The sequence below is a fragment of the Dendrobates tinctorius genome, unplaced genomic scaffold (genome assembly GCF_039654945.1).
Source record: "Dendrobates tinctorius isolate UK_male_01 unplaced genomic scaffold, ASM3965494v1 ptg000014l, whole genome shotgun sequence".
NCBI classification, from domain to species: Eukaryota; Metazoa; Chordata; class Amphibia; order Anura; family Dendrobatidae; genus Dendrobates; species Dendrobates tinctorius.
This window is the reverse complement of record NW_027361682.1, coordinates 4,409,317-4,436,686: the sequence shown is the minus strand read 5'-3', so window position 1 is coordinate 4,436,686 and position 27,370 is coordinate 4,409,317. Positions and strand designations below refer to the sequence as shown.

The following is a 27,370-nucleotide window of genomic DNA, read 5'->3' as shown; positions in this document are numbered from 1 at the left end:
TAATAAGCAAAGAGGATTCATGGTCCAAATGGATCTGTTGTGCAACCAATGCAATCAGAAGCAGATTGGCTCCATTCATTCTGGTGTCTGTCTGGGTTCTGATAATACCATATATCCTTTTCAAGAAAGGAAAACATAGGTCTGCATCATGAGCTTTTTACTGTTCTAACAACAATTGTACCATTTATATACTGGAATATATTGCTTGAATAGGAGAATGCTACTGAGATTTTCAGGGTGAGAAATGCTTAGCTACTGTACTTACCGGTATCAGTGTTTTTCAGAGCCCATGACAGCGAGTGAGGGGATCCACCCTTCAGGGACAGGAAACCTACAGACATAAAAGGGCGGCACCTCTCTCCCGCATCTGTTGTATTTCAGCCAGCGGGTGGCGTGAACACTGTCTGACCGACTTGTTCACACTTGTGCATGTCACATATGTTTTTAATCCGTTTTCTCCTTGCTCAGCATGGTTTGGGAAACCCCACCCCTCTCTTGTGTGACATGCACATAAATGAGCTGTCTTGCACCATGAGCCCATACTGGGGGGCGCCTGTCTGTATCCTGTTCATTTAGACACTGTTCACATGTTCAGGTTTTAAATACATTAGATAGGGACTGCTCCGTGAAGGGTTACCGTGACGTGGTGGAGCAGCTTGCTATACAGTTTTTGCAAAAAATGTATCGACTAAATACCCTGTATTTGTTATCCAGCACTTGCTGATTACTATCAAATTTTTTACTGCAGAGGATTTTTGCAAATTTGTCATTTTGTGTTTTCTTGTTGTGTTTCAGCCAGCGGGTGGCGTGAACACTGTCTGACCGACTTGTTCAAACTTGTGCATGTCACATATGTTTTTAATAAATATAGTACACAGCCTATAAGTCCCTTTTTTTGCACACCATGGTCTAACATGCTTGGAAAATCCATGGAAATGGAACAAATAAATAATGCTAAGTGCTATACAAAAAGTAAAGTAGAGGTGCAAATATTTACCAGATGTCCAGAGGCCGCCACAAAGTACCCCCTGACGCGCGTTTCGAATTTCTTCCTCAGAAGGGGTGCATACACCTTGGCCAGGTGTCCTCTTGGATTGGTTTTGTGCCCCTAGCTATGTTTTGTAATTTTTAGACTTCAAATGTCTGTATTTGCATTATTATATACTTATTGGCAAAAAATTCTTTTGGATTTTGATATCTATCAGCACATAAAGGGCAAAAAAACTTTTCCTCTCCGCACAAAGTTTTGCATTTATTTTTTCTCTGTATGTCATCATCCCCTTTTTTAACTTGTGTAATGACATTGTTCAATAAAAATCTATTTTTAAAGTATAAAACCTCTTGGAGGGCCTGTTTCCTTATATAGGTTGTTTTTTCTCGTAATAGTCTGGTAGCGGAACTCCGCAAACCTTGTGTTTGGATTTAGCGGTACATTTCTTCTCCTAACAAAATATGGAGAGATAAAGGGGAAAACTAGATCACCAGGCAAACTTTCACGAACATCACTTACCAGTGACGTGCAAATGAATGGTACCGTAATCCGCGGGGGCTTCTCTCAGCCGAAGGGGGGTCCTTATGGGCTGGAGACTCGTCCAGTCAACTCTTTTGACTGGATCTCGTATCACCAACACAACCACATGCTGTAGTACTACGCGGTCGTTGCTGGGTAACTTTCATGTGGGGCTTCTCCATGAGCTGCTGCTGCACTGGTGACTGCTGCTGCATCTGCTGCTCTGGTGACTCCATAAAGGATTATGGGCCAGAAGTCCCTGGCACCCACCATGGCCTCCTTAAGTAGTTCCAGCCACTCCCCCTTTGGCACTGCCCCCGGCCGGGGCCAGCAGGTCCTCCATGTGGCCTGCTCGATGCTACTATGCAGGTTCCTGGGCACGCCACCCCCCTCAAGGACCGCGCCCCTGGCCCACGCACGCGGCGACCCTACACACGATTCAGCGTTTTATCCATACAGCTTGATGCACTGCCCACCACCCCCGACTCACCGCCGCGGCCTCCATCCTTACCGGCGACCCCCGGCTACGACATAGGGGTTCGACTGAACCCGCCCCAGACACTCACTGCGCATGCCCCAGACCGCGTCACCGGGCCATGCCGGATGCCACCGCACAAGCCTAGGAAATCAGATGTGCCCCACAGCCTTTCGCCTCCGGAACCAACCAGCCCTGCCAGCCGTCAGAGGCAACAGCACCGAGAGCCCGACGCAGCACCAGGACATGGATGCCGTCGTAGCGCATACTCACCTGCACCCGTGGCGATCAACGACCACCAAGCCTGCTCTCCTCCCCGGAGGCTGCTTCTTCTGCTGTAACCTACACCTGCAGTCCCCCTGCAGTGTGGTGCTTCCAGCATAGCGGACAGGCCGAGGCAGGGGACCCCCGCTGCCTGAGTCGACATGGCGGGCCTGGGCACATCTTCATTCTTCCACCTTCTTCAACAGATATTTCTGAAGAGGTTCGTCTGTCAGGGACAGGAAACCAACTGATGCGGGAGAGAGGTGCCGCCCTTTTATGTCTGTATGTTATGTTTCCTGTCCCTGAAGGGTGGATGCTGATTTCCTGTCTCTTGGTGCTGTCATGGAAGACCGAATAAATTCATTATCTCCATAGCAATGCAGCCTGTGGCTCACTAGTAATGTTTCTGCCTTCCATACCAGGGGTCCTGAGTTCAAATCCTTTTCCAGTATATACAGTAAATGGTGCAATTCTTGTTAGAACGGTAAAAAGCTCATGATGCAGAACTGTTTTCTTTTCTGACAAGTTTCAGAAGTAAATTTAGAGACATCCACTGAGCAGTGTCCGGTTTTATAGAAGACTCCCTTCTGAAGTAGAGAAATAACTATATAAAATAGTGTGAAAAGGGTTTTTTTGTTCTGTTTCAGTGATAAATCCTTAGGTGGAAAATCAAAATAAAAAAAACTCAGTGTAAGAGTCCCTAAAAAATCCACATAATTATACCATCCAGTGACTGATTAGAACCTGTGACTTCTCTACATTTAGTGATCACTACTCACCTGTGCTGTTATCTGTAGGAATCTCCTCTTTACACCGCTCATCACCCCTCACATATGTCTCTGTAGTATTAATATAGGGCAGATTTTTCCCCTGAAAAAAATAGTATAAAAGTCACAGACAAATGGAGAAGGCACGTGAATTGATTAAAAAACAAAACAAAACACAGAAACACTAATAAATGACCAAAAACTACAATGTATTTGGCGTTCATGGTGTACACACCTCCTAAAGTAAAACAAAGTGTATGTGCGCATGACGTCATTTTCAGATGGATTCTGCCTGGAACCCATGTGAAAAACAATGAACATTTTCACTGAAATGTCAAGACGACTTGACGTGATATGTTTAGTCTTTTGAATGTAAGGTTTTGAAGACATAAAGCGGTCAAAAGAAGTAATCAGACAATTTTACTGGTGGCCTCTGCTTGGAAGTCGCTCTGTAGTATATTCAATACAATTTTTGAATAAAAAGCCGGGGACCAAAATATATGTCGGAAAAACAACCGAAAAGATGCAAAAAAAGATGCTTCAAGACAAAAGATACAGGCATTTCCTGAAGCATCATCTGCTTGAAATATTTGCTGGTTTTGCAAATTTATATAAGGAGTAATGGTGGCCTAACCTGCTGATACCAAGAGGCTTGGCCAACAGTTCATTGTGTATCTGTGCCTCTGACTGATGACATCAGTGGAGAGAATCATGCCCGACTGCAGATCCTTTTGCTCACTAAAAGATAAACAGCTGGCAGACATGTCCATCCAGCAGCAGTTCTCTCGCTGAAAGCAAAAGAGCACTCGGCTGAGTCAGAGACATAAGCGAGAGTCAAACTAGATTACTGCCAGATGCTTAAAGTGTATGGGGACTTTAATCAAACATTTGTTCAGCTGAAATATCTGGCCTCATCAGATAGCTGTATTTTAAGCGTTTGGGTTGTTCATGTGTGCAATGAACAGTACACTGACCCTATATTAATCTTGCATCAATAAATTAAAGATTACTGTAATAAACATTAATACATGATGAGAACCACCAACAGGACATGCTTTCATTACCAAAACAACCGTCAGAACATAAAAACAGCACCAGAACCAGCATCAGTACATGAACACAGCACCAAAATCACCATCAGTACATGAATACAACACCAAGCTTAATATAGCAATCAATTGCAATGTCAGGTCAGCCTATGGCATATCCAATTGCATAGGCAAAAACTTGCAACTCCCAGTATGTCCTTAACTATGATAAGGAGATGATGGGAGTTGTAGTTACAATCCAACATCAGGCTGCGGAACACACAGTAACAATAGTACTTTTTAGACACAGGAACAAGCACTATTAAAGATTAAAAGAGTAACTTAAAGAGGCACTCCTACTGTAGTAATATACTCAGTTAATGCTGCTTTCTCTGGCACCCAGCACTGTTCTTCTCTGCTTCTCAGTCACGTCACCACAATTGTGACTAGCTGGCTGACACTACATTCTGTGTGTGAGCCTAAAGTTTCTTTTACAATGAAAGCTTACGGAGCCTCATTCTGATCCTTCATTGTTTACATTGTGAAAGTCACTTCCGGCTCACGCAGAGCACAGTGTGACCCGGACAGTCTGCAGAACGGTGATGTCACTGAGAAGCAAAGAAGAGCGGCGCTGGAAACCGTAGAGAGCAGCAGTAGGTGAGTATACTAATACACACACATTTAATTAATAAAATAGATAGTGGGAGTGCTTCTTTAACTTTGGGGGATTTCTAATATGTATTTAAGCATTTTAATCCTGAACAGATTGGTGCAGGCCTGGGTGTTGAGACCCCACTGATATCTCAAAAACTTTTTAGAAGTGCAGGAGCCTATGACTCTCTACTGCATTCGCTCTGCGCACTCCAGAGAGGCGTTGTCATGACACAGCTGTCGGGTGACCCGGGACCAGGGTCTCCTTCCCTGTCCCTAACACTAGGGGGCACCCTACTCCCAGGGATACTTCTGAAGGTAAAGATGCCGGGGCCTCCCCCCTTGCCTTATCTCCTGAGTTAGCCTTCCCTCTGTTCTCTTCCACCACCCAGGGAAGAGGAGTGCTACTGTGCACCATAGTACACCAACTCGACAAACAAGGCAACACAAACAAGGGTTAACAGAAAACTTCAAGCATACAAAATATTCACTCACACATAACAGAGGAATGCCCCGGGCCATGGAGGTAGGGGAATAAACCAAAATAGAGAAGGATGGGGAATTTCTACACATACAAACCAAGCAACAGTCACAGATTACTCCTCCAACTCTCCTTCTCATAAGAATCCCTCTCTCCCTCCGTTAGCCATGCAGCAAATGCTAGGTCTGACAAGGAATTGTAACACAGCCCAGATTAAGAAGGGGAAAGGAGTGGCTAACCGAGCTCAGCTGGAGAACAAGGATTTCCAACATGGCCGATTAACCCCTGTTCTGCCAAAAGGAATAAACACATTTAAAATGAAGGCGAAGTGCTTTTTCTCGGCGCCTGAGTGGGAGCAATCAGACGCTGCAGTCTTCTGGCTCCACACTGTCACGGTAACCCCGTGACCAGTGCACATCTAAGAGGTGATTTGAGCAATTAGTGGAGATCTCAGAACTGGGTCCCCAATGATATGCTCAGAATTAAAAGGCCTAAAATATATATAAAGCTTCCAAAGGTGTAGTTACTCGCTAATGTGTATTTATACTGGATGATAATTGAATTGGCCTACATAAAACAGGCTGTTACCCATCAGAAGCACAAGCAAAAATGTTCGTTCATCCGGTAAAAAGGTTTTTAAGCTTGTTTAAATATCATTGATCTAAAGAAATATTCTATTCTACACGCACATATCGATTATGTTAACAATTGTTCTGCTCACACATAAGTGCAGTCGGCCTGTCGAAAGGTTATTATACGACTGCTGATCGGCAACATATAGCTAGTCAGCAGTCGTTTAATGGGCGTGATTATCCATTGTAAATACACCTTTAGAACCAGAAACTTTACATCTACTCTGATGGAGCTGTTCTCATTCCTTTTTTAGTCATCTGGTCCTGAAACCATGATGATTTTTCACATCAACAGCTCATCTCTGCAGACAACCACTACACTGTCCTCCCTTACGGATAACCCCTTCCACACGTTCCTCACCTGTAAACTATGATCTCCACACTATTAATGCCTCATACTGCCCCATCTTCAAAGTGTCTGCCTCATGCCGCCCCCTGAGTAATCAACCCTTGTGGGTTATTCTACAATAAGGGAAACAGCATCCAAGAAGAGATGAATTTCATTGGCCACAATAGTTATGTAATCCCTGGTGTCTAAACCTCCATATACAGATATCAGGGGTACCCAGGATGTGGGAAGAAAATATTATTAGTCCATCTCCACCAGCCTGAAGTGTTGATGTTTGATGTTTTTCCTTGATCACAATATTCTCCAAATGGCCTGGATACCATTGGAAGGAGAATCACAAGGCTGGTAGTTTTTGAAATACTAGTACTGGCTAATATGGAATTGTTGGCCATGTTGGAACTCATTCAGATTCCTCGCTCTTCCAATTTTAATGTGGATTCCAACTGATAACTTATCGCTTTATTTTATACTACACTCCAGGGTCACAGGTCTCACTCCACACAATGAAGCTCAAATCTGGAAAGTGCCGGAGTATCTAATACATTGTCCGTTCAGTGTATAATACTGGTGGATGAAACAATGAAACAAGACTAAACACAAGACTTTCACAGTTTCTACACATCATAGGGGAGATCTCAGGACACCTTCTCTCCATTTACCTGAAGATCCTGAGGAACATCGGGATCTTCTTGTTTACAATCTTGCGAAAGAAGAGGACGGGGACATCTCTCTGGTGTTGTCCTCTCACTGGGTATAACTGGAGGAAACACATACAGGGACTGAATTCATTCCTTACATACAGATAATTATAGGCCGTGTGTATTTAGTCCTGTCTATTACCTGGTGATGTGAGGGGCTGGGGAACCTCCATCATGACGTCCTTGTACAGATCTTTGTGTCCTTCTAAATACTCCCACTCCTCCATGGAGAAATAGATGGTGACATCCTGACACCTTATAGGAACCTGACACATACAATGATACCGTCATCCCCCGATCCCTCTATAACATTACTGTATAATGTCCCAGCATTCCCAGCAGTGTCACCTCTCCAGTCAGCAGCTCAGTCATCTTGTAGGTGAGTTCTAGGATATTCTGATCATTGATGTCCTCATGTATCAGGGGGTGAGGTGGAGGCCCCATGATTGGGCTCAGGGGTCTTCCCCAACCCTCAGACATAGGGACCTGACAGCGCTCCCTAGAGGTCTTCTTCACTATTGTGTAATCCTGGTTATGGAGACACATTAATAAATCTCACTACAGACATTTCCAGAGTCCTCACCTCTCCAGTTCTGTCCATCTGTTATTCCCATAGATAATAATGATGTAATGTGACGTCATCAGAATCTCTCACCTCTCCAGTAAGCCGGAAGAGGATCTCTAGGGTGAGGTGTAATATCCTCTCCGCCATCTTGTCCCTGTCCATATCCATCCTTGTAGGGTCAATCAGGAAAATTCTCTTATATAGAAGATCTCCAGTGAGTGGATCCGAAATTGTAGGGACCTGAATGGGGAGAAGATGATGATGTACCATACCATTGCAAGGAGAATCTCAACAGGGTTGGTAGATTTTGAAATACTGGACATGACTAATGTAGCATCGATACCCAAGTTTAAACTTGCTCAGATCCCTCACTCTTCCAATTTTAATGTGGATTCTGGGTGATAACTCATCACTTCATTTTATACTACACTATGGGGTCACGGATCTTACTCCACACAATGAATCTCAAATCAGGAAAGTGCCGGTGTCTCTAATACATTGTCCATTCAATGTATAATACTGGTGGATAAATGAAGACTGAGCACAAGACCTTCACAGCTTCTACACAGCATAGCGAAGATTTCATGACACCTTCTCTCCATCTACCTGATGATCCTGAGGAACATCGGGATCTTCTTGTTTACAGTCCTGTGGAAGAAGAGGACGGGGACATCTCTCTGGTGTTGTCCTCTCACTTGATAGAACTGGAGGAAACACATACAGGGACTGAATTCATTCCTTACATACAGATAATTATAGGCCGTGTGCATTTAGTCCTGTCTATTACCTGGTGATGTGAGGGGCTGGGGAACCTCCATCATGACGTCCTTGTACAGATCTTTGTGTCCTTCTAAATACTCCCACTCCTCCATGGAGAAATAGATGGTGACATCCTGACACCTTATAGGAACCTGACACATACAATGATACCGTCATCCCCCGATCCCTCCATAGCGTTACTGTATAATGTCCCAGCATTCCCAGCAGTGTCACCTCTCCAGTCAGCAGCTCAATCATCTTGTAGGTGAGTTCTAGGATCTTCTGGTCATTGATGTCCTCATGTATCAGGGGGTGAGGTGGAGGCCCCGTGATTGGGCTCAGGGGTCTTCCCCATCCCTCAGACACAGGGGCCTGACAGCGCTCACTAGAGGTCTTCTTCACTACTGTGTAATCCTGTTGATGGAGAGACACATTAATAAATCTCACTACAGACATTTCCAGAGTCCTCACCTCTCCTGTTCTGTCCATCTGTTATTCCCATAGATAAGAATGATGTAATGTGACGTCATCAGAATCTCTCACCTCTCCAGTAAGCCGGAAGAGGATCTCTAGGGTGAGGTGTAATATCCTCTCCGCCATCTTGTCCCTGTCTCTATCCATCCTTGTAGGGTCACTCAGGAGAATTCTCTTATATAGAATATGTCCACTGAGAGGATCCAATATTGTAGGGACCTGAATGGGGAGAAGATGACGATGTAACATCATAAAGATCCCATGTAAGAAATCTCAGGAGCTGTTACCGGCTTCACGTCAGCACTACAACCAGTCATGGCCTCGTCCTGCCCCCGGTATAACACACAGTCCCATTATAGTCACATACAGAGATTTATCCCAGGCTCAGCACTGAGGGGGTTATTGTCCCCTGCGCCCAGTAATGGGGAATCTCCAGCACCTACCTCCACCTGCAGAGCCGCACACCACATATATGGCTGCTCTGTGCGCACAGGACCTGGGATGAGGTCACAGGAGGGGAGGAGTCAGGGGTCACATGATCAGGGGCCTCAGTGTTTGCAGGACTCTGCTGTGCTAGTGGTCATGGTTTACAGAGGGTGGATGTAGCAGAGCCGTGTGTGTACAACGTGTGCGTGGTAGAGCAAAACTTTACACAGCGATATATTATTGGACAGCTCAGTCAGGACTCGGAGCGAGGGTCCCGCTTACAAGCTACAATCTGTGAGGTAATACGAGGACACATGAGGTAAATAATGGGCTTGTTGTGTTTGGTCCAGTCAGGTTATTGTAGAACCACACAAGGAGGCGGCAGTACCAGGTATAGGACGGTGAGAGGAGGGAGGAAACAAGGACTTTATTTCTGAAAAGATATAGTTTAGATGGAGGAAGGACGTGATGGTAGAGACAGAGGTATCCACATTCACCCAGGAATTCAGATGTCAGCCTAAGAGAGGTATTCAGATTAGATTTGTAGCGCCCCATCAGTTTTTGAGACCACCTTGACGTTGATTGATGGGCAGACAGGAATTGGCCAAATTATGTGCAAAGTGTCTCATTTTTTTCCTAGTGTTCAGCAGCTGTATTGCTATTCATATTTCTCATATTTCACATTGTGGGGGAGCTCCAATGTTTAGGCACACAGGGGCTCTCCAAACGCGACATGGCAACCGCTATAGAGTTGTGGCCAAAAGTATTGACACCCCTGTAATTCTGTCAGATAATACTCAGTTTCTTCCAGAAAATGATTGCAAACACAAATTCTTTGGTATTATTATCTTCATTTAATTTGTCTTAAATGAAAAAACACAACAGAGAATGAAGCAAAAAGCAAAACATTGATCATTTCACACAAAACTCCAAAAATGGACCAGACAAAAGTATTGGCACCCTCAGCCTAATACTTGGTTGCACAACCTTTAGCCAAAATAACTGCGACCAACCACTTCCGGTAACCATCAATGAGTTTCTTACAATGCTCTGCTGGAATTTTAGACCATTCTTCTTTGGAAAACTGCTCCAGGTCCCTGATATTTGAAGGGTGCCTTCTCCAAACTGCCATTTTTAGATCTCTCCACAGGTGTTCTATGGGATTCAGGTCTGGACTCATTGCTGGCCACCTTAGAAGTCTCCAGTGCTTTCTCTAAAACCATTTTCTAGTGCTTTTTGAAGTGTGTTTTGGGTCATTGTCCTGCTGGAAGACCCATGACCTCTGAGGGAGACCCAGCTTTCTCACACTGGGCCCTACATTATGCTGCAAAATTTGTTGGTAGTCTTCAGACTTCATAATGCCATGCACACGGTCAAGCAGTCCAGTGCCAGAGGCAGCAAAGCAACCCCAAAACATCAGGGAACCTCCACCATGTTTGACTATAGGGACCGTGTTCTTTTCTTTGAATGCCTCTCTTTTCTCCTGTAAACTCTATGTTGATGCCTTTGCCCAAAAAGCTCTACTTTTGTCTCATCTGACCAGAGAACATTCTTCCAAAACATTTTAGGCTTTTTCAGGTAAGTATTTGCAAACTCCAGCCCGACTTTTTTATGTCTCGGGGTAAGAAGTGGGGTCTTCCTGGGTCTCCTACCATACAGTCCCTTTTCATTCAGATGCCGACGGATAGTACGGGTTGACACTGTTGTACCCTCGGACTGCAGGGCAGCTTGAACTTGTTTGGATGTTAGTCGAGGTTCTTTATCCAATATCCGCACAATCTTGCGTTGAAATCCCTTGTCAATTTTTCTTTTCCATCCACATCTAGGGAGGTTAGCCACAGTGCCATGGGCTTTAAACTTCTTGATGACACTGCGCACGGTAGACACAGGAACATTCTGGTCTTTGGAGATGGACTTGTAGCCTTGAGATTGCTCATGCTTCCTCACAATTTGGTTTCTCAAGTCCTCAGACAGTTCTTTGGTCTTCTTTCTTTTCTCCATGCTCAATGTGGTACACACAAGGACACAGGACAGAGGTTGAGTCAACTTTAATCCATGTCAACTGGCTGCAAGTGTGATTTAGTTATTGCCAACACCTGTTAGGTGCCACAGGTAAGTTACAGGTGCTGTTAATTACACAAATTAGAGAAGCATCACATGATTTTTCGAACAGTGCGAATACTTTTGTCCACCCTCTTTTTTATGTTTGGTGTGGAATTATATCCAATTTGGCTTTAGGACAGTTCTTTTTGTGTTTTTTCATTTAAGACAAATTAAATGAAGATAATAATACCAAAGAATTTGTGTTTGCAATCATTTTCAGGAAGAAACTGAGTATTATCTGACAGAATTACAGGGGTGTCAATACTTTTGGCCACAACTGTATATTCCAGCATATTTTCCATTCAAAAAGTCAAATGGCGCTCCTTCCCTTCTGAGCCCTGCCGTGCGCCCAAACAGTGGTTTATGATCACATATGAGGTATCGGTGTACTCAGGAGAAATTGCCCAACAAATTTACGGATCCATTTTATCCCGTTGCCCTTGAAAGTGAAAAAATTGATGCTAAAAGAAAATTTTTGTTGGAAAAATTAAAAATGGATGCCCCAAAAGGAAATTATAATTATGGACACTATTCTTTTTGCTCTTTTCATACCACAGGGGATCGGATACGGATTGGCCTGATATCACACTGTGTTCGTGATTTTATCACTTGTAGAACCAATTACTTAGTTTGCGTGTTGTTTACCTGTAAGTGCTTTTACATTGGAAAAACGATATGGTCACTTTTTGTCAGGTTTTGGGAAAATTTCAATTCTATTCACACAGAAAAGCAACCTGAAAGACAGAAATAAAAACAACTGGGGCTGCAGCATATCCATCACAGAAGTCACTGAGGCTGGAGCATTTACATCACTTGAAATTAGTCCAAATACCACATATATTCTGGCACTTCAAAATATCAGAAACAGGGGGGCGTGGCCTGGACAGCAATGGAGTAGGGTGTGCTGTCCCTGAGCTCTGAGGAGGTATCCTCTCAAATCGGCAAACATCCACTATAAAAATCGTTTTTTTTCTCACTTTATCCTTGGATATCGTTTGCACTACCAGCAAGGAGAAATTTGAGACCTTTATGGACTATCTCGGGCAGATTTTGAACTTTTCTGGGATCCGCCGCATAGTAGAGGCCTCATACTCGGCCCAACCACAGGGTATATCCTGAAACCCTGAAGCCCGTATATCTGGGCAGAAGAAACAAAGCTGGTGATTCCCCTCCACTACTCTAAAGGAGTTCCGGTGCTATCTTCGGCTGATCCCCTGCTCCGTCCCCCGACTGCCTGATTGCCTCGTGATCATCGGGCTTCCCCCCCCTGCAGGGGTGCGTGAGTGCCAGGATATTGCTAAGGCCTGTCATTGTCGCTGCGTGGTGGCTGCAGAGGCTCGTTCACCTGAAGAGCAGGGATCCTACACAGCAACGTGCCGGGAGTAAGTGAAGCCGGCCGTAGAGTGTGACGGCGGGCGTTGGGCTCCGGAGTGCCCGAGCGGCCCCTGCACACCGTTTTACAGCGGAGGAGCCGGACAGAGGGAGGGGGGCCCCCCTCGAGGGTCACACCAGGAGGCTGAAGGGCTGACTGCAAAACGCGGCCACTGACGTGGAGAATCAGCACGAGTAAGTAGCCCCTGCGAGCCGCTGCGGTGTAACGGTGCCAAAGCACGGGAGGTTTTCCCCGGGGAGAAGGACTGAGGTGGACGAATACTGCAGCGCCATACAGACGTGGAGGTCCCCCTAAGCAAGAAGGCTGTAACCGGAGGTAAGAAGGCATCAGAGGATCAGGGGAGCGAGCAGCACTTAGATAACAGCCTTCATTAAAAGCTGCATTTGCAGGACTGTTTATCGCCCACGCTGTGAAAGCACCGATAATATCAGCGTTTCCCACTCTTTTTCCCTGGGGACTCTGGGAATTTGGGAGAGATCTCGGGGGCTGTTTTTTGTGCGCCAAGTGGGACAGAGACGTATGGTTGCAGCCGCAGACTCTGATCTCTCTATATACTCGCCATCCGTGAACTATTGCATCACTACCTGTGGATTTGGAACACGCTGCTAACTAAAAGTGTGGGCTTCAAAGTTTGTTAACAGACAAAGGGCATCTCTTGCCACTGGTTATCATACAAACCTATAACCCTACAGAACATTTGCTACTTACTATATGTGTGTTCCTAACTGTTAGCTTGGATAATAAGTCACTTTGACTCCCTGTCATTTGGTACAAAGTATTTTATTTGTTGTTTGTCTCTGACATGATTAAGCGTAAATTATGCTAGACACTCCGTTGGTATTTTGATACAAACCCTCATTCATTGCTATAGGTTGAACTATTTAGGGCGAGCGTGCAATCAGCCTACTGAATTTATTCTGCTTAATCCATATTCCTTCTAACATTTCTAACATTTAGCGAGCTCAAGGTAACAATACCTTGCTCTTCTCTTTTCTGGTTTTCGGATCTGGGGCCACTTTTGTGGTGTTTCTACCATCCAATCTGTTGTCTTGGGACCAAACTTGGTGGCGATTACCACCAGTGTAAAATTCATTATCAAGTCTCCAATCTGGGACCACTGTGGTGGTGACCTCTATATCCAGTCTATTGACTAGGGGACCACCTCAGTAGTGATTCTCATAACCAATCCTCTGATCTGGGCCTTCTTCTGGGGTTTTTATTTTATTTTATTCGTTCCTAATCTTGATTTGTCAAAATGAGTCATAACAACTCTAAAAATAACTCCTCAAAGCTTCCTTTACCTAATACCCAAAAGGCCAATAAACCACATATATCATTTTGAAATCCTTCAGAGGACTCGATTAATCTCCCAAGCCCAGGTAGGTCTAGGTCACCAAGGTCACCATCAAAAAATCCTGGCAATAGGGCAGAACCTAAATTTTACTTAACTACCCAGCAGAGTAAAATTCAAAACAAAACCACTCCACTAAAGTCCAAAAAAGAACTGCAATTAACCACCGACGAAATGGATACTACCATTTCTAGGAAGAGGACTGATCCAGAGGATTGGGGGAGAGGCAGTAGGGGCCCGTCAGACTACTCAGGCTCTGAATCAGAGGACCCCTCCCCTAACGCGAGCCCTGCGAGAAGTAGATTCAAAAAGTCACAAACATGTTCAGATGACGTAACATCCCAAATTTCTAGCATGATGGATGCATACATGCAGAAAATAACTAAGCAAATAAATGAAGAAATGCAGACTAACTTCGAAAAACAGACTAATTATATACAAAGGACAATGGAGTCATTTACTAAAAAATTGGAAAAACAAGAAGAAAGGATTATAGGGCTAGAAAAAATTGTAAATAAACATACAACCGAAAACCGAGAACTTAGGTCCGAAATTGACCGTTTGAGAATTAAAATGGCAGATCTGGAGGACCGAAATAGACGCAACAATATTAAAATCCGAGGTATTCCTGAAAACGTTCCTCCTGATAAGCTTCTTGATTATGCCCAATCCTTATTTAAGAAAACAATTCCATCCCTCTCTGATCAAGAGCTCACAATAGATAGAATCCATAGATTGCCTAAGCCTTCTGGCATCGCCACTGACCTTCCAAGAGATACGATTCTTAGGATTCATTTTTTTCATGTCAAAGAGCAGATACAGAACTACATCAAAGCTGAGAAAAAATTTCCTGAGCCTTTTGATAATCTTAAACTGTTCGCTGATTTGTCTAAAGAAACCTTAGAGGGCAGGAGGGCTTTTAAAAAGATTACAGCCCCCTTGAGGGACATGGGAATCCCATATAAATGGGGTTTCCCGTTGAAGCTTCTGGTGCAATATAGGGGCAAAACAATCCCCCTTATTACCCCTGCTGAAGGAGAAAAGTTTCTAGCTTCAATCACATAAGTTGAACCCGGAGAATAATGCCTAAAACTTTGTTAATTTAAAGTATATCCTGAAAGAGGTTGCTCATGGGGTTTCGGGAGTACTGTCTTAAACTTTGCTGGATCAAAAGTATAATATAATATTTTGGTAAAGTATGTTTATTTGGTTAAAAGATAGCCTATAAGGTTTTTTGTGTTACATATACTATATTTGTTAATACTTCTGTTTTTCTTCCTCTGAATACTACTTTTTACTTCGGAGGATACCTCAAATTTTGAGCTCATTCACGAACTTTCCCCCGATCAGTGAAGAATCCACTGGAGGGATTCTTCGGAGAGGATTTATTTTGTTTACTTATACACTGTATTAGTGTAAATTGTTCTGTTTTTAGTTGTTCAATAGTTCCACTTTTCAAGTAAAGCTTCCAACACCTGCTAATAACATAGTGTTCTGCTTACACTAAACTTGGACATAGTTTACTTTTTGAACGTAATCTCCAACCCCTAAACCGATACTTAAAAATGTCTATTAAAATTATGACATATAACGTGAGGGGCCTCAACAGTCCGAGGAAAAGATTTACTGTTAAGGATGAATTGCGCAAATCCAAATCAGATATCATTTGTATTCAGGAAACTAAGTTTAGAAATATTGACCATCCAAAATTTGAAGACAAAAAATTCCCACACATATTTGAATCAAGTAGTGATAGGAAAAAGGCAGGGGTCATGACATTGATTGGACATAATCTCACCTTTGAGCTTCTGGAAGAACACAGGGATGTAAAAGGAAACTACCACATTCTAATTTGTAGCATCAATAGTCATTTGTATACGATTGTAAATGTCTATGTCCCGAACACAGGTCAGATTAAATTTTTGAATAAATTAGTGAAGAAACTACTAGAAATTAAAAAAGGGGACCTAATAATGATGGGAGATTTTAATGTAGTACCTGATGGCCACCTTGATTCTTCAGCCAAAAACAGATACAAAGCCTTAACACTAAACAACTGGTTACACCAAAATGAGCTGTATGACGTGTTTAGATGTCTTAATACTACATCCATAGAATATACCCACTTCTCCGATGTGCATAAAACTGCTTCTAGGATTGATCTGATGATTTCCGATGTCTTTTCTCTGCCCAAATTTAAACAAATATCTATAATGCCCAAAACAGTATCTGATCATGCTCCTGTTATTGGTGAACTGATTTCCGGTCCTTCCTCTAAGAAACACTTTCTATGGAAGTGTAATGCAAACATTATTAACAACCCAACCCATAAGAACACAATTATTTCAGCTATTAAGAACTATTTCCGAGAGAACGGGTCAGATACAGTGGACCCATTTATTCTCTGGAATGCCCACAAGGCTGTGATTAGAGGGGCCCTGATTCAAATTTCATCTAAGGTAAAGAAACAAAATAGGGCTAAGATTAAAGAATTGCAATCGACGATAAAACTCAAAGAATCAGAACTAACTAATTCCTCAACTCATTCAACCACAATCCAATCTGAAATTATAAATCTGACAGGAATTGAGATCATTGATTTTTTCTTTTTATGATTCAGTTGTCAAATCATCCAAATTTAAACATTACGCCTCTTTAAATAAACCAACTCGTTACATGATGAACAGGTTAAAAAGACAGAGAATTCATAATAGAATTGCTAAAATCTCTTCCCCTAGGGGACAGTTGCTGACTCACCCGCAAGACATTGTGGATGCGTTTGCTTCCTTTTACTCCGAGTTATATAATCTTAACCAAAATCCACATCAAATCCAACCAAAAGAATCAGAAATTAAGGCGTTTCTCTCAAATCTCACCTTGCCAAAACTTACGCTTGACAATCTGACTGACCTCACAGCTCCTTTTTCAATAGAAGAAATTATTGAAAACATAAAAGATTTAAAAGCATTCAAATCTCCAGGGCCAGACGGCTTCATTAATGAATATTACAAGTCCTTCAGTGAAATCTTAGCGCCACACCTATCCAAAATTTTCAACATAGCTTCCTCAACTGGCAAATTCCCAAAAGAAATGCTGGAGGCTACAATCATTTTCATCCCAAAATCCAAAGGAGATACAGACCAACTAACAAATTACAGGCCAATATCATTAGTAAACACAGATATTAAACTATACTCAAAAATTCTTGGCAATAGAATCAATAACTTCCTACCTAAATTAATAAACAATGATCAAATAGGCTTTGTTAGGGGTAGACAATCCGTGGATGGAACAAGAAGGATTATTGACTTAATGAAAATTATCAACTCTAGAAAAATCCCTTCAGTTATTGCTTCTTTAGATGCGGAAAAAGCATTCGACCGATTAAATTGGACATATCTAAACTTAACTCTACAAAAATTTGGCTTCAACCCACAGAGTCTTTCTGCAATAATGGCTCTGTACTCGAATCCCTCTGCAAAAATTTTTGCAAATAACCACCTTTCATCATCATTTCTAATCTCGAATGGTACACGACAAGGTTGCCCCCTTTCTCCCTTGTTGTTTGCACTGGCTATTGAGCCTTTAGCTCAAGCAATAAGGGAGAAAAAAAATATTTCAGGAATTCAAACAAAGTGTAGGGACTTTAAAATTGGCCTATTTGCCGATGACGTTGTTCTAACCCTGACAAATCCTTTAATATCCATTTTTGAAACCCAAAACATACTTGATTGGTTTTCTCGATTATCATACTTTAAAATTAATGAGGTCAAGTCTCAGGTAATGCATTTTAATTTGGACCCTTCTCAGATTGATGAGATTAAGAAAGTTATCTCATGGAGCTGGGTGGAAAAAGATTTCACCTATCTTGGGATTAAAATAACTAAAAATATGAACTCGCTTATCCCCACAAATATCGACATTTTAATTAGAAATATCTCACTCGATTTTAATTTTTTTGCGGGGAAAGATTTATCGTGGTGGGGAAAAATATATCGGTCAAGACCTTCATAATTCCAAAAATTCTATACATTTTTAGATCCATACCTATTCCAATTCCCACATCATACTTAAATAATATTCAGTCATTAATTAACGCCTACCTGTGGAACATCAAAAGAGCGAGAGTTGCTACTGGAACACTTCACAAAAATAAACTCACGGGCGGAATGGGTCTACCTAATATTACGGCTCATTACTACACCAATCTAATTAAGCAAAGTTTCCACTGGTGGTCCAAGGAGGAAGCCCCTGCTTGGTTAGATCTTGAGACCACGCTAAATCTAGATTCTGCTCCTAAAGAACTCATTCTCAAACAATTAATGAACATTAAAAATATTAGTACCAAAACGCACCCAATATTTATAGCGGCTAGCAAGGCCTGGTCTAAATTGGCTAGGCCAAAGAGAGGCTTGGATAGATTTGAATCTCTAAGTAATCTTGCCATTTCTTTCATTTTTGAACTACCGTATTTTTCGCTTTATAAGACGCACTTTTGTTCCCCCAAATTTGGGGGGAAAGTGGGGAGTGCGTCTTATAAAGCGAATGTGTGCTGCTGTGCTATAGAGTGGGGGGGGCGGCTCTGGCATGGAGTCGGGGCTGGGGTGGGCTGGATGGGGGCTGCAGAGACAGCGGGAGGTCCTGTGCTCCCGCTCATTAGGCTCATGTCATATTCACTGCACCCGCTGTCCATCACCTTGGTGCTGGAACAGTGCCGAGTTGGTAGACAGGGGAGCGGTGCATATTACATGTGCCTGCACTCACCCCCAGTCACTATAGACACTTACCTACTGATGATCACTCCTGCTCTCAGCTCCCCCATGGCTTTCCTGTGTCTAGTCTGCTGTCATCCTCCTCCTGCAGGGTGAGCGGCAGCAGCAGCTCATTCAGGCAGCTCATCAATTCAGGACTTTGCATGATGTGACCATAGGACCTGCGGTCACATGACTCCCGTGCACTGCGAGTCACATGACCGCAGCTGAGCAGCTCCTATTGGTCACATCATGGAAGGTCCTGTAGCTACAATGAGCTGCTTGAATGAGCAGCAGCTGCGTGTGCCCTGCAGGAGGAGGATGACTCAGCACAGACACAGGTAAGCCACAGGGGAGCTGGGAGCAGGAGCGATCATCAGTAGGTGAGTTAACTGTTTATTAATTTAGCATGTGCTTGCCATGTGAAATATAGGGACGGGGGCCATGTGTGACAGCAGGGGGAAATATAGGGATGGGGGGGCAATATGTGCCAGCAGGGGGGAATATATGGAGGGGGGGCAATGTGTGCCAGCAGGGGGAATATATGGAGGGGGGGACAATGTGTGCCAGCAGGGGGAAATATATGGAGGGGGGGACAATGTGTGCCAGCAGGAGGAAATATATGGAGGGGGGGGACAATGTGTGCCAGCAGGGGGAAATATATGGAGGGGGGACAATGTGTGCCAGCAGGGGGGAATAAAGGGATGGGGGGCAATATGTGCCAGCAGGGGGAATATATGGAGGGGGGGACAATGTGTGCCAGCAGGGGGGAATATATGGAGGGGGGGCCATGTGTGCCAGCAGGGGGGAATAAAGGGATGGGGGGGCAATATGTGCCAGCAGGGGGGAATATATGGAGGGGGGCAATGTGTGCCAGCAGGGGGAAATATATGGAGGGGGGGACAATGTGTGCCAGCAGGGGGAAATATATGGAGGGGGGGACAATGTGTGCCAGCAGGGGGGAATAAAGGGATGGGGGGCAGTGTGTGCCAGCAGGGGGAAATATATGGAGGGGGGGACAATGTGTGCCAGCAGGGGGAAATATATGGAGGGGGGGACAATGTGTGCCAGCAGGGGGAAATATATGGAGGGGGGGCAATGTGTGCCAGCAGGGGGAAATATATGGAGGGGGGGCAATGTGTGCCAGCAGGGGGAAATATATGGAGGGGGGGACAATGTGTGCCAGCAGGGGGAAATATATGGAGGGGGGGACAATGTGTGCCAGCAGGGGGAAATATATGGAGGGGGGACAATGTGTGCCAGCAGGGGGATTATAGGACCGGGGGGACAATGTGTGCCAGCAGGGGGGATTATAGGACCGGGGGGACAATGTGTGCCAGCAGGGGGGATTATAGGACCGGGGTGACAATGTGTGCCAGCAGGGGGGAACATAGGGACGGGGGAGGCTGTGTGAATGCCAGCAGGGGAGAATATAGGGACAGGGGGACAATGTGTGCCAGCAGGGGAAATATAGGGACGGGGGGCCGTGTCCGTACCAGCAGGGAGGCATATAGAGAGAGGGGGCCATGTGAGTGTCAGCAGGGGGGCATATAGTGACTGGGGGGTCATATCCAGGATAGGATGGGGCTTTGTGCCAGCACAAGGGGGCCATGTGCCAGGATGGGGGTTATATAGATACCAGGATGAGGGACATATATATGATTTGTAAGACGGACACTGGCATTATAAGACACACCTCCATTTAACATAAAAATACATTTTTTTCTCTTTTTCTTCACCAAATTTGGGGGTGCGTCTTATAATCAGGTGCGTCTTATAAAGCGAAAAATACGGTATATAACAAAGTGGTCAACCCTCTATGGACAGAATATAAAATCATAAAATTAAAAGACATATTTGATGGGAAAAAATTTTTACCCTTTAATACTTTAAAAAGTAACTTTGGTGTTCCTTCTTCTGCTTTTTGCGAACATCAGATTGTAAAAGATCAGATACAAAAATTTCTCTCCAATAGACCTTTTTTCTCCGAAGCAGCACAAAATATCATTTGTAACCCTGATCACAAAATCTTTTGGAGCTACAAGTATATATATGGATGGTTCAATCATAACATTGAATTTGCTAAATCCCCGTTTATGTTAAAATGGGAGGAAGCGCTTCAACTAACAATTGATGCGGACGAGTGGGAAAAGGCTCTTGCCCGTACTTATTCCTCTACTATCTCAATGACTCTACAAGAGTCGTATTTTAAGATAGTTTCTCGGTGGTATCTAACTCCCGCAAGGCTGTCTTTGATTGGCAGTCGTAATTCCTTGGACTGTTGGAGAAATTGCGGCCATAGGGGTAATTTACTTCACATTTTCTGGAATTGCCCTAAGATAAAACCGCTATGGAAAAAGATTTCCTATATGATTAACGTTCTAATAGATGGGAATATTGTCCTTTCCCCTCAGATGGCATTGCTTTCTGTTGGTCTAAATTTTATACATTTCTCTCTTAGGGCTATTGTTATTCATATCTTACTGATTACAAAAAATGCTATTGCATACAAATGGAAGAGTACTACTCCTCCTTCCGTCCAAGAGATTGTGGAGCAGATTGTTCTTCACAAGACATATGAACAAAAGTTCTCCATTGCTAACGATTGTTTTAAAAAATTTTATGATAAATGGTCCCGTTGGTCAGAGGCTTTCCCATAACATACTGTAGTTTGAACTACTGTTTCGATTTTCGGAGATTCGTCCGCGTAGAAGTTTAGCTTATGCTGCTAGGCGTTTATGTGGTACTTTGATGTAAATGTGTTTACTTGTGTATGTATATCACAAATGTCTTCTCACTCCTATTTTTCCCTTTTCTTTCCTTCCCTCTTTCCCATTTCCCCCTCCCACTCTTTCCTTAACTTCCTTATCCTTGTTTTTTCCACCACCTTTCAAATTTAAAATTTCAATAAAGTTAATTTGAAAAAAAAAAAAAAAAATATCAGAAACAAACATTTTCGGGCCAATATTCCATGACGGCACCAAAAATCATGAAGAGATCAAGTATGAGAATAAAATATCAAATTTTATTGAAAAAAACATTAAAAATATTGTAAAATTACAAAAAGGAGGCGCTCAAAACATTCATGCCATTAGTTATTATAGTCACCCAGACAAATGTGAATCCTTGCACATAAGTAATTATAAATAATTTCCAGCAAGAGTATAATCTCTCTATAATTGTAGAGAATATTCACACCATAGTATTAAAAAATATATTGAATATAAATCAGGCCCGATATATGTAACAAATAACCTCAGTGTCAAAATAACTGAATATATCGTGACAAAAAAAATAAACAAATACTGTGTGGAAATAAAATTAAGTTGCACCTGAATGAAGGTAACCCAGTCTGATATATGCTGCAGGTGAAAGTAAATGACCTCAATGTCAGCACGCCCCCGGAAGAAGCTAGTGCGAAACACGTGTTGGGGTGAAGGAGGTCTCGTCATTCACATTCACCAGAGACCTGGCATCAGCATTTTCATAGGTATTACCCTTTTTATCTTTATTTTGAACCTTTGTGGATTTATGCAGCAATCCTCTAGTGCTTTCTCAGCTGTGATATATCTTTATTTTGAACCTTTGTGGATTTATGCAGCAATCCTCTAGTGCTTTCTCAGCTGTGATATTATTTAATCGTGCTGACATTGAGGTCATTTACTTTTACCTGCAGCATATATCAGACTGGGTTACCTTCATTCAGGTGCAATTTAATGTGGGTCTCTATTACATTCAGAGTGAGTTGCCTGTAGTGTTGTCACAGATTATTTCCACACAGTATTTTTTTTGTTTGTTTGTTTGTCACGATATATTCAGTTATTTTGACACTGAGGCTATTTAATTAAGTTATATATATCGGGCCTGATTTATATTCAATATATTTTTTAATACTGTTGTGTGAATATTCTCTACATTTATAGAGAGATTATACTCTTGTTGGAAATTATTTATAATTACTTATGTGCAAGGATTCACATTTGTCTGTATGACAATAATAACTAATGGCATGAATGTTTTGAGCGCCTCCTGCTGGGCATTTTTATAATATTTTTAATGTTTTTTTTCAATAAAATTTGATATTTTATTCTCATACTGGATCTCTTCATGATTTTTGGTGCCGTCATGGTATATTGGCCCGAAAATGTTTGTTTCTAGCATTTACATCACGTAGTATACAATATGGCTGAAGCATATACATAACATAGGATACAATGTGGCTGGAGCATATACATTACATGGGAGACATTGGGCTGGAGTATATACAATAGGAGACTGAGGCTAGAGCATGTACATCACACAGGATACACTAGAGCTGCAGCATATGCATCACATAGGAGTCACTGAGGCTGGGGTATATGCTAAGAGATATTCGGGCTGGAGCATATACATCAAAGGGGACAAGGGGCTGCCGCTGCTGTCTTAAGTAACCCCATGACTAAGACCCGGGAGGGTCGAAACATTTGGTGCTTCAGTCGTATTATACTAATATGAATCCATATTGTTTGGCATCTATTTTGGATATTTAATGGTTGAATAAACTTTCAATATATTTTTGCAAACAAAATTAAGTGGTGGGGTGGCAGCGCATCGTGCACTAACTCCAACCACAATATACGTCCAGAAGCTGACACTGTCTAATGTCAAGACGCAATCCTTTAGTACTGATTGCTGCGTGCGCTTGCTTGCAGTGCTATAAGAAAATAAAGACCAGGTGACTGGCAAAATGGGACTGCCAATGTCATGATTCCACCACTTGCACTGTCCTAGGGACACAATGAGTGACAGCTCAGCCACCTTACAGAATCAGGGGCATGGTGCTGGGCAGTCAGTATTGTGAGTGAGAGCCCAGCCACCCAATCAGAAGCACCGGCATGCCAGGATGTCAGTTTTTTGAGAGACAACCCAGCCGCCAAATCTGGGTTTCCTCCAAGTTTCACCCATTCTGGGTGATTGCAAGTCATAGCTTTGCTCGTTGGTGTGTGTGCCTTGTACTCTGCGCTCAGCTGTTCAGATCTTTGTTTTCTGACCTCGAACTTTGCCTTTTGACCACTCTTTTGCTTTGCCCCTTCACCTTTGACGTACTCTGACCTCTGCTGCCTTACCTTGGACATTACCCATTCACCATTATTTTGCCTTACCCTTTTTCCTTTGATGGGCTCTCCTGGTATCTAACCCTGAACTCCTTGACTTCCTTGTCTCACAGCTAGTCCGTGAGAACTGACTCAGTGTCATAGCCAGCCTGAGCACTGGAGCCCTGTGGTCACTGAAAATTGGCCAAGTGCCAGAGAAAAGGTCATCCTGACCATAAGCGACCTGCGAGCAGGAGGTTCCCCGACCGAGTTATATGATAAGTTGAGACCCATAAATGGACTTTTAAATCAGTGCTATTAGTTGGTGTCTGTCTCACGCCTTCCCTGTCAGATACATGCAGTCTAGCACAAAGCAGGGCACAGGGGAGATTTATAAGAAGCCATGAATTTGGATCGGTTTTGTACTTTTTTTTTAAAGAACTAAGCAGAGAATACAGAAAAGGAAAACACGTCTTTTATATTCTTTCATACATGACGGCAGCCAATGGAAACAAGGCTATGAAAATCAGTAACCACACGTGTGACTAAGTCAATAAAGACACTCTTGTCTGTTTTTATCATTGAACTTTTCTTTTTTATCAGAAACCCCCCTAGCTGTTTTTTCAACTTATGTTCATTAGTGATGAGCGAGCACTAAAATGCTCGGGTGCTCGTTGCTCGGGTCGAGCAAACTGGAATACTCGGGTACTCGGACAGAACAACAAGCCCAATGTAAGTCTATTGGAGACCCGAGCATTTTTACAAGACCCCCGGAGGGTCCTTTCAAGGTCTAAAAACGTCAGAAAATGATGGAAACACTGCTCAAATGACACAGGAACATCATGGCAACTGCCTCTGGAAGCACAGGAAAATCCTCTTCACATTATTCATTTTGTACTTCCATTTTGTTTTCTTATGCATTGACTGCAAGGCCTGCCCTGCTACCAAGTCATATGCACCCCAATAACCCCAATCCACCCTTGGAAAAAACTTGGAGGAGGGCCTCATAGAAAAAAATGTCCCATTACCAAGGAGCGGGTCTCCTAAACTTGAAATGCCCATATACTAAGTGTATGTGCTGGCAAACATTTCCCCTGTGGGGTACACCACAACCTTTTTCAGAACAAGTATGTTACACCCAGCATAACCAACCACCCTTGTTAAGAAATTGACACTGGTTGTAGCAGAAAGGAACATGTTAACCCTGGTGATCTAGTAGTGGTGGATGATGAGATGTGGAGGAAGGCCTGATTCAAAAATGGGCCCAATGTAAAGGAGCGGGTCTCCTAGACTTGTAATGCCCACACACACTAAGTGTATGGGCTGAAAAACATGTCCCCTTTGGAGGGGTACATATTTTTTTTAAATTTGGTGATGGGTATTCTAACACCCTTGCCAAAAAATTGAGTGGCTGGAGCATAACGGAATACATTCACCCTGGTGTTCGAGTGGTGGTGGATGGTGCTGAGTATGAGTAGAAGGAGGAGCAGGACACTTAAAAGCCAAAATCAGGAAGCATATACCCATGTGTGGGTGTGAAGAGGTGCATGGGAATACACCTCCCAAAAAGACACTACATTGTAGGTTATGTTTCGCTGTCATCATTTGGTGGTGTCGAGGAGACTGGCCCAATCCATCTCTTGTTCATTTTTATAAGAGTCAGCCTGCCTGCGTTTTCCGTTGACAGGTGAATGCGCTTATCTGTGATAATTCCACCAGCGGGAACCAAAAACCCTCTCTGACAAAACGCTAGCGGCAGGGCAGGCCAGGACCTCCAAGGCATAGAGAGCCAGTTCATGCCACGTGTCCAGCTTCAATACCCAATATTTAAAAGGCACAGAGGAATCACGGAGGACATTAGTACAGTCAGCAAGGTACTCCCTCAGCACTACCCCACGCTTCAGGGCCAGGGCAATGGGAGGGTCTGAGAAAACTGTCCCTGAACTTTGCCAGTGTTCCCCCACCTCTGCTGGATTGGAGTTGTGTCTCTCTCGCCTGTCCTACTTGGTTATCCAATGAACTGTTATGTCTGCCGCCAGCGTTTTGAGATGGGGATTTTTTAAAATAATTCTGTAACAATGACCCTCTGGTATTGTACCATTTTAGTACACCTGTCTGCCTCTGGAACAAGAGATTGAAAGTTCTCCTTGTAGCAAGGGTTTAAGTGTCACTACCCAGTATTGACTGTTACCCAATATTTTTACCATACGATGGTCACGGGAAAGGCAGCGCAGCATAAACTCAGCCATGCGTGCCAGACTGCTAACAGGCAAGCCTTCCGTGCCCTCACCAACAGGATGACTGACCAAGGTGTCCTCCTCCTCTTCTTCCCTGTCCTCAGGCCATCCATGCTGAACAGACGGTATGACAGTTGTGGCTGTAGTACCGTCTATAGCACATGAAAGTAGCTCCTGTTCTTCCTCATCCTCCTCTTCCTCATTGTCAACCAATTCACGTTGGGATGACATGAGGCTGGGCTGTATGTAATCACCCTGTATGGTTCCTTGCTCCATGTCCTCATGCTCCACCTGCAATGCATTATCTTTCATTGTGAGCAGAGAGCTTTTCAGAATGCAGATGAGCGGGATGGTGACACTAATATTTGCATCATCGCTGCTCACCATCTTGGTGGACTCCTCAAAGTTTTGGAGGATGTTACATATGTCTGACATCCATGTCCACTCTTGAGGTCTTGTGTGGAGTCAAACCGGAATAACGACGGCCTTGTTGATGCTGGTATTCAACAATTGCCCTCTTCTGCTCACAAATCCTTTCCAACATATGCAGTGTAGAGTTACAACGCGTGTGGACATCACACACCAGTCGGTGAGCTGGAATCTGCAATCGCTGCTGAAGCACGGCAAGGGCGGCTGAAGCTGTAGCTGACTTTCTAAAATGGGCACACAGGCGGCGTACTTTCACCAGCAGATCTGGCAGCTCTGGGTAGCTTTTTAGAAAATGTTGAACAATGAGGTTAAGCACATGGGCCAGGCATGGTACGTGTGTCAGTTCACCTTGCTTCAGAGCTGCCACCAGGCTCCTGCCATTGTCACACACAACCATGCCTGGCTGGAGATTCAGCAGTTTCAGCCACACATCAGCCTGCTCTTTCAGAGCTGTCAACAACTCTTCAGCATTGTGCGGTTTGTCACCTAAGCAAATTAGCTTCAGCACAGCCTGTTGCCGCTTGGCTTTGGCAGTGCTGCAGTGCTTTCAGCTTGTGACTGATGTGCTCATTTTGGAGATGGAGGATGAAAAGCAGGAGGTGCAGAAGCTGTACACAGTGGGGGCAACACTGATTGACGTAGGGCCCGCAATCCTTGGCGTCTGGAGGACCTGTTCCATTCCAAGGTCTGACTGGGTCCCAGCTTCCACTATGTTAGCCCAGTGTGCCATCAGTGAGATGTACGGTCCCTGCCACAAGCACTTGTCCACGTGTCCGTGGTTACGTGTACTTTCCCAGTAACTGCATTGTTGAAGGAACAGGTAATGTTGTGGGACACGTGGCTTGTGTAATGCTGGGACGGCACAGCTGAAGAAATAGTGGCGTGGGACTGAGTACCTTGGTACAGCCACCGCCATCAGGTTGAGGAAAGCTTCTGTCTTCACGAGCCTAAAAGG

The 27,370-nt window shown here is 43.6% G+C and overlaps 1 protein-coding gene and 1 long non-coding RNA gene across 2 annotated transcripts in view; one reads left to right on the top strand and one right to left on the bottom strand.

Moving 5' to 3' along the window:
* Positions 1 to 8,970, bottom strand: part of LOC141070511 (uncharacterized) — a 45,736-nt gene extending 36,766 nt beyond the window's left edge. The window contains exons 1-9 of the mRNA XM_073559512.1: positions 8,941 to 8,970; positions 8,723 to 8,872; positions 8,414 to 8,593; positions 8,027 to 8,146; positions 7,511 to 7,660; positions 7,204 to 7,383; positions 6,998 to 7,121; positions 6,817 to 6,914; positions 3,029 to 3,119 (exon numbers count right to left, since the gene is read on the bottom strand). Of these exons, the coding sequence (XP_073415613.1) occupies positions 3,029 to 3,119; positions 6,817 to 6,914; positions 6,998 to 7,121; positions 7,204 to 7,383; positions 7,511 to 7,660; positions 8,027 to 8,146; positions 8,414 to 8,593; positions 8,723 to 8,872; positions 8,941 to 8,970 (1,123 nt within the window). The remainder of the gene's footprint in view (positions 1 to 3,028; positions 3,120 to 6,816; positions 6,915 to 6,997; positions 7,122 to 7,203; positions 7,384 to 7,510; positions 7,661 to 8,026; positions 8,147 to 8,413; positions 8,594 to 8,722; positions 8,873 to 8,940) is intronic.
* Positions 8,971 to 9,072: 102 nt separating this feature from the next.
* LOC141074291 (uncharacterized) overlaps positions 9,073 to 27,370 on the top strand; it is a 71,378-nt gene continuing 53,080 nt past the window's right edge. Inside the window, exon 1 of the long non-coding RNA XR_012227178.1 lies at positions 9,073 to 9,398. This is a non-coding gene — a long non-coding RNA (uncharacterized lncRNA). The remainder of the gene's footprint in view (positions 9,399 to 27,370) is intronic.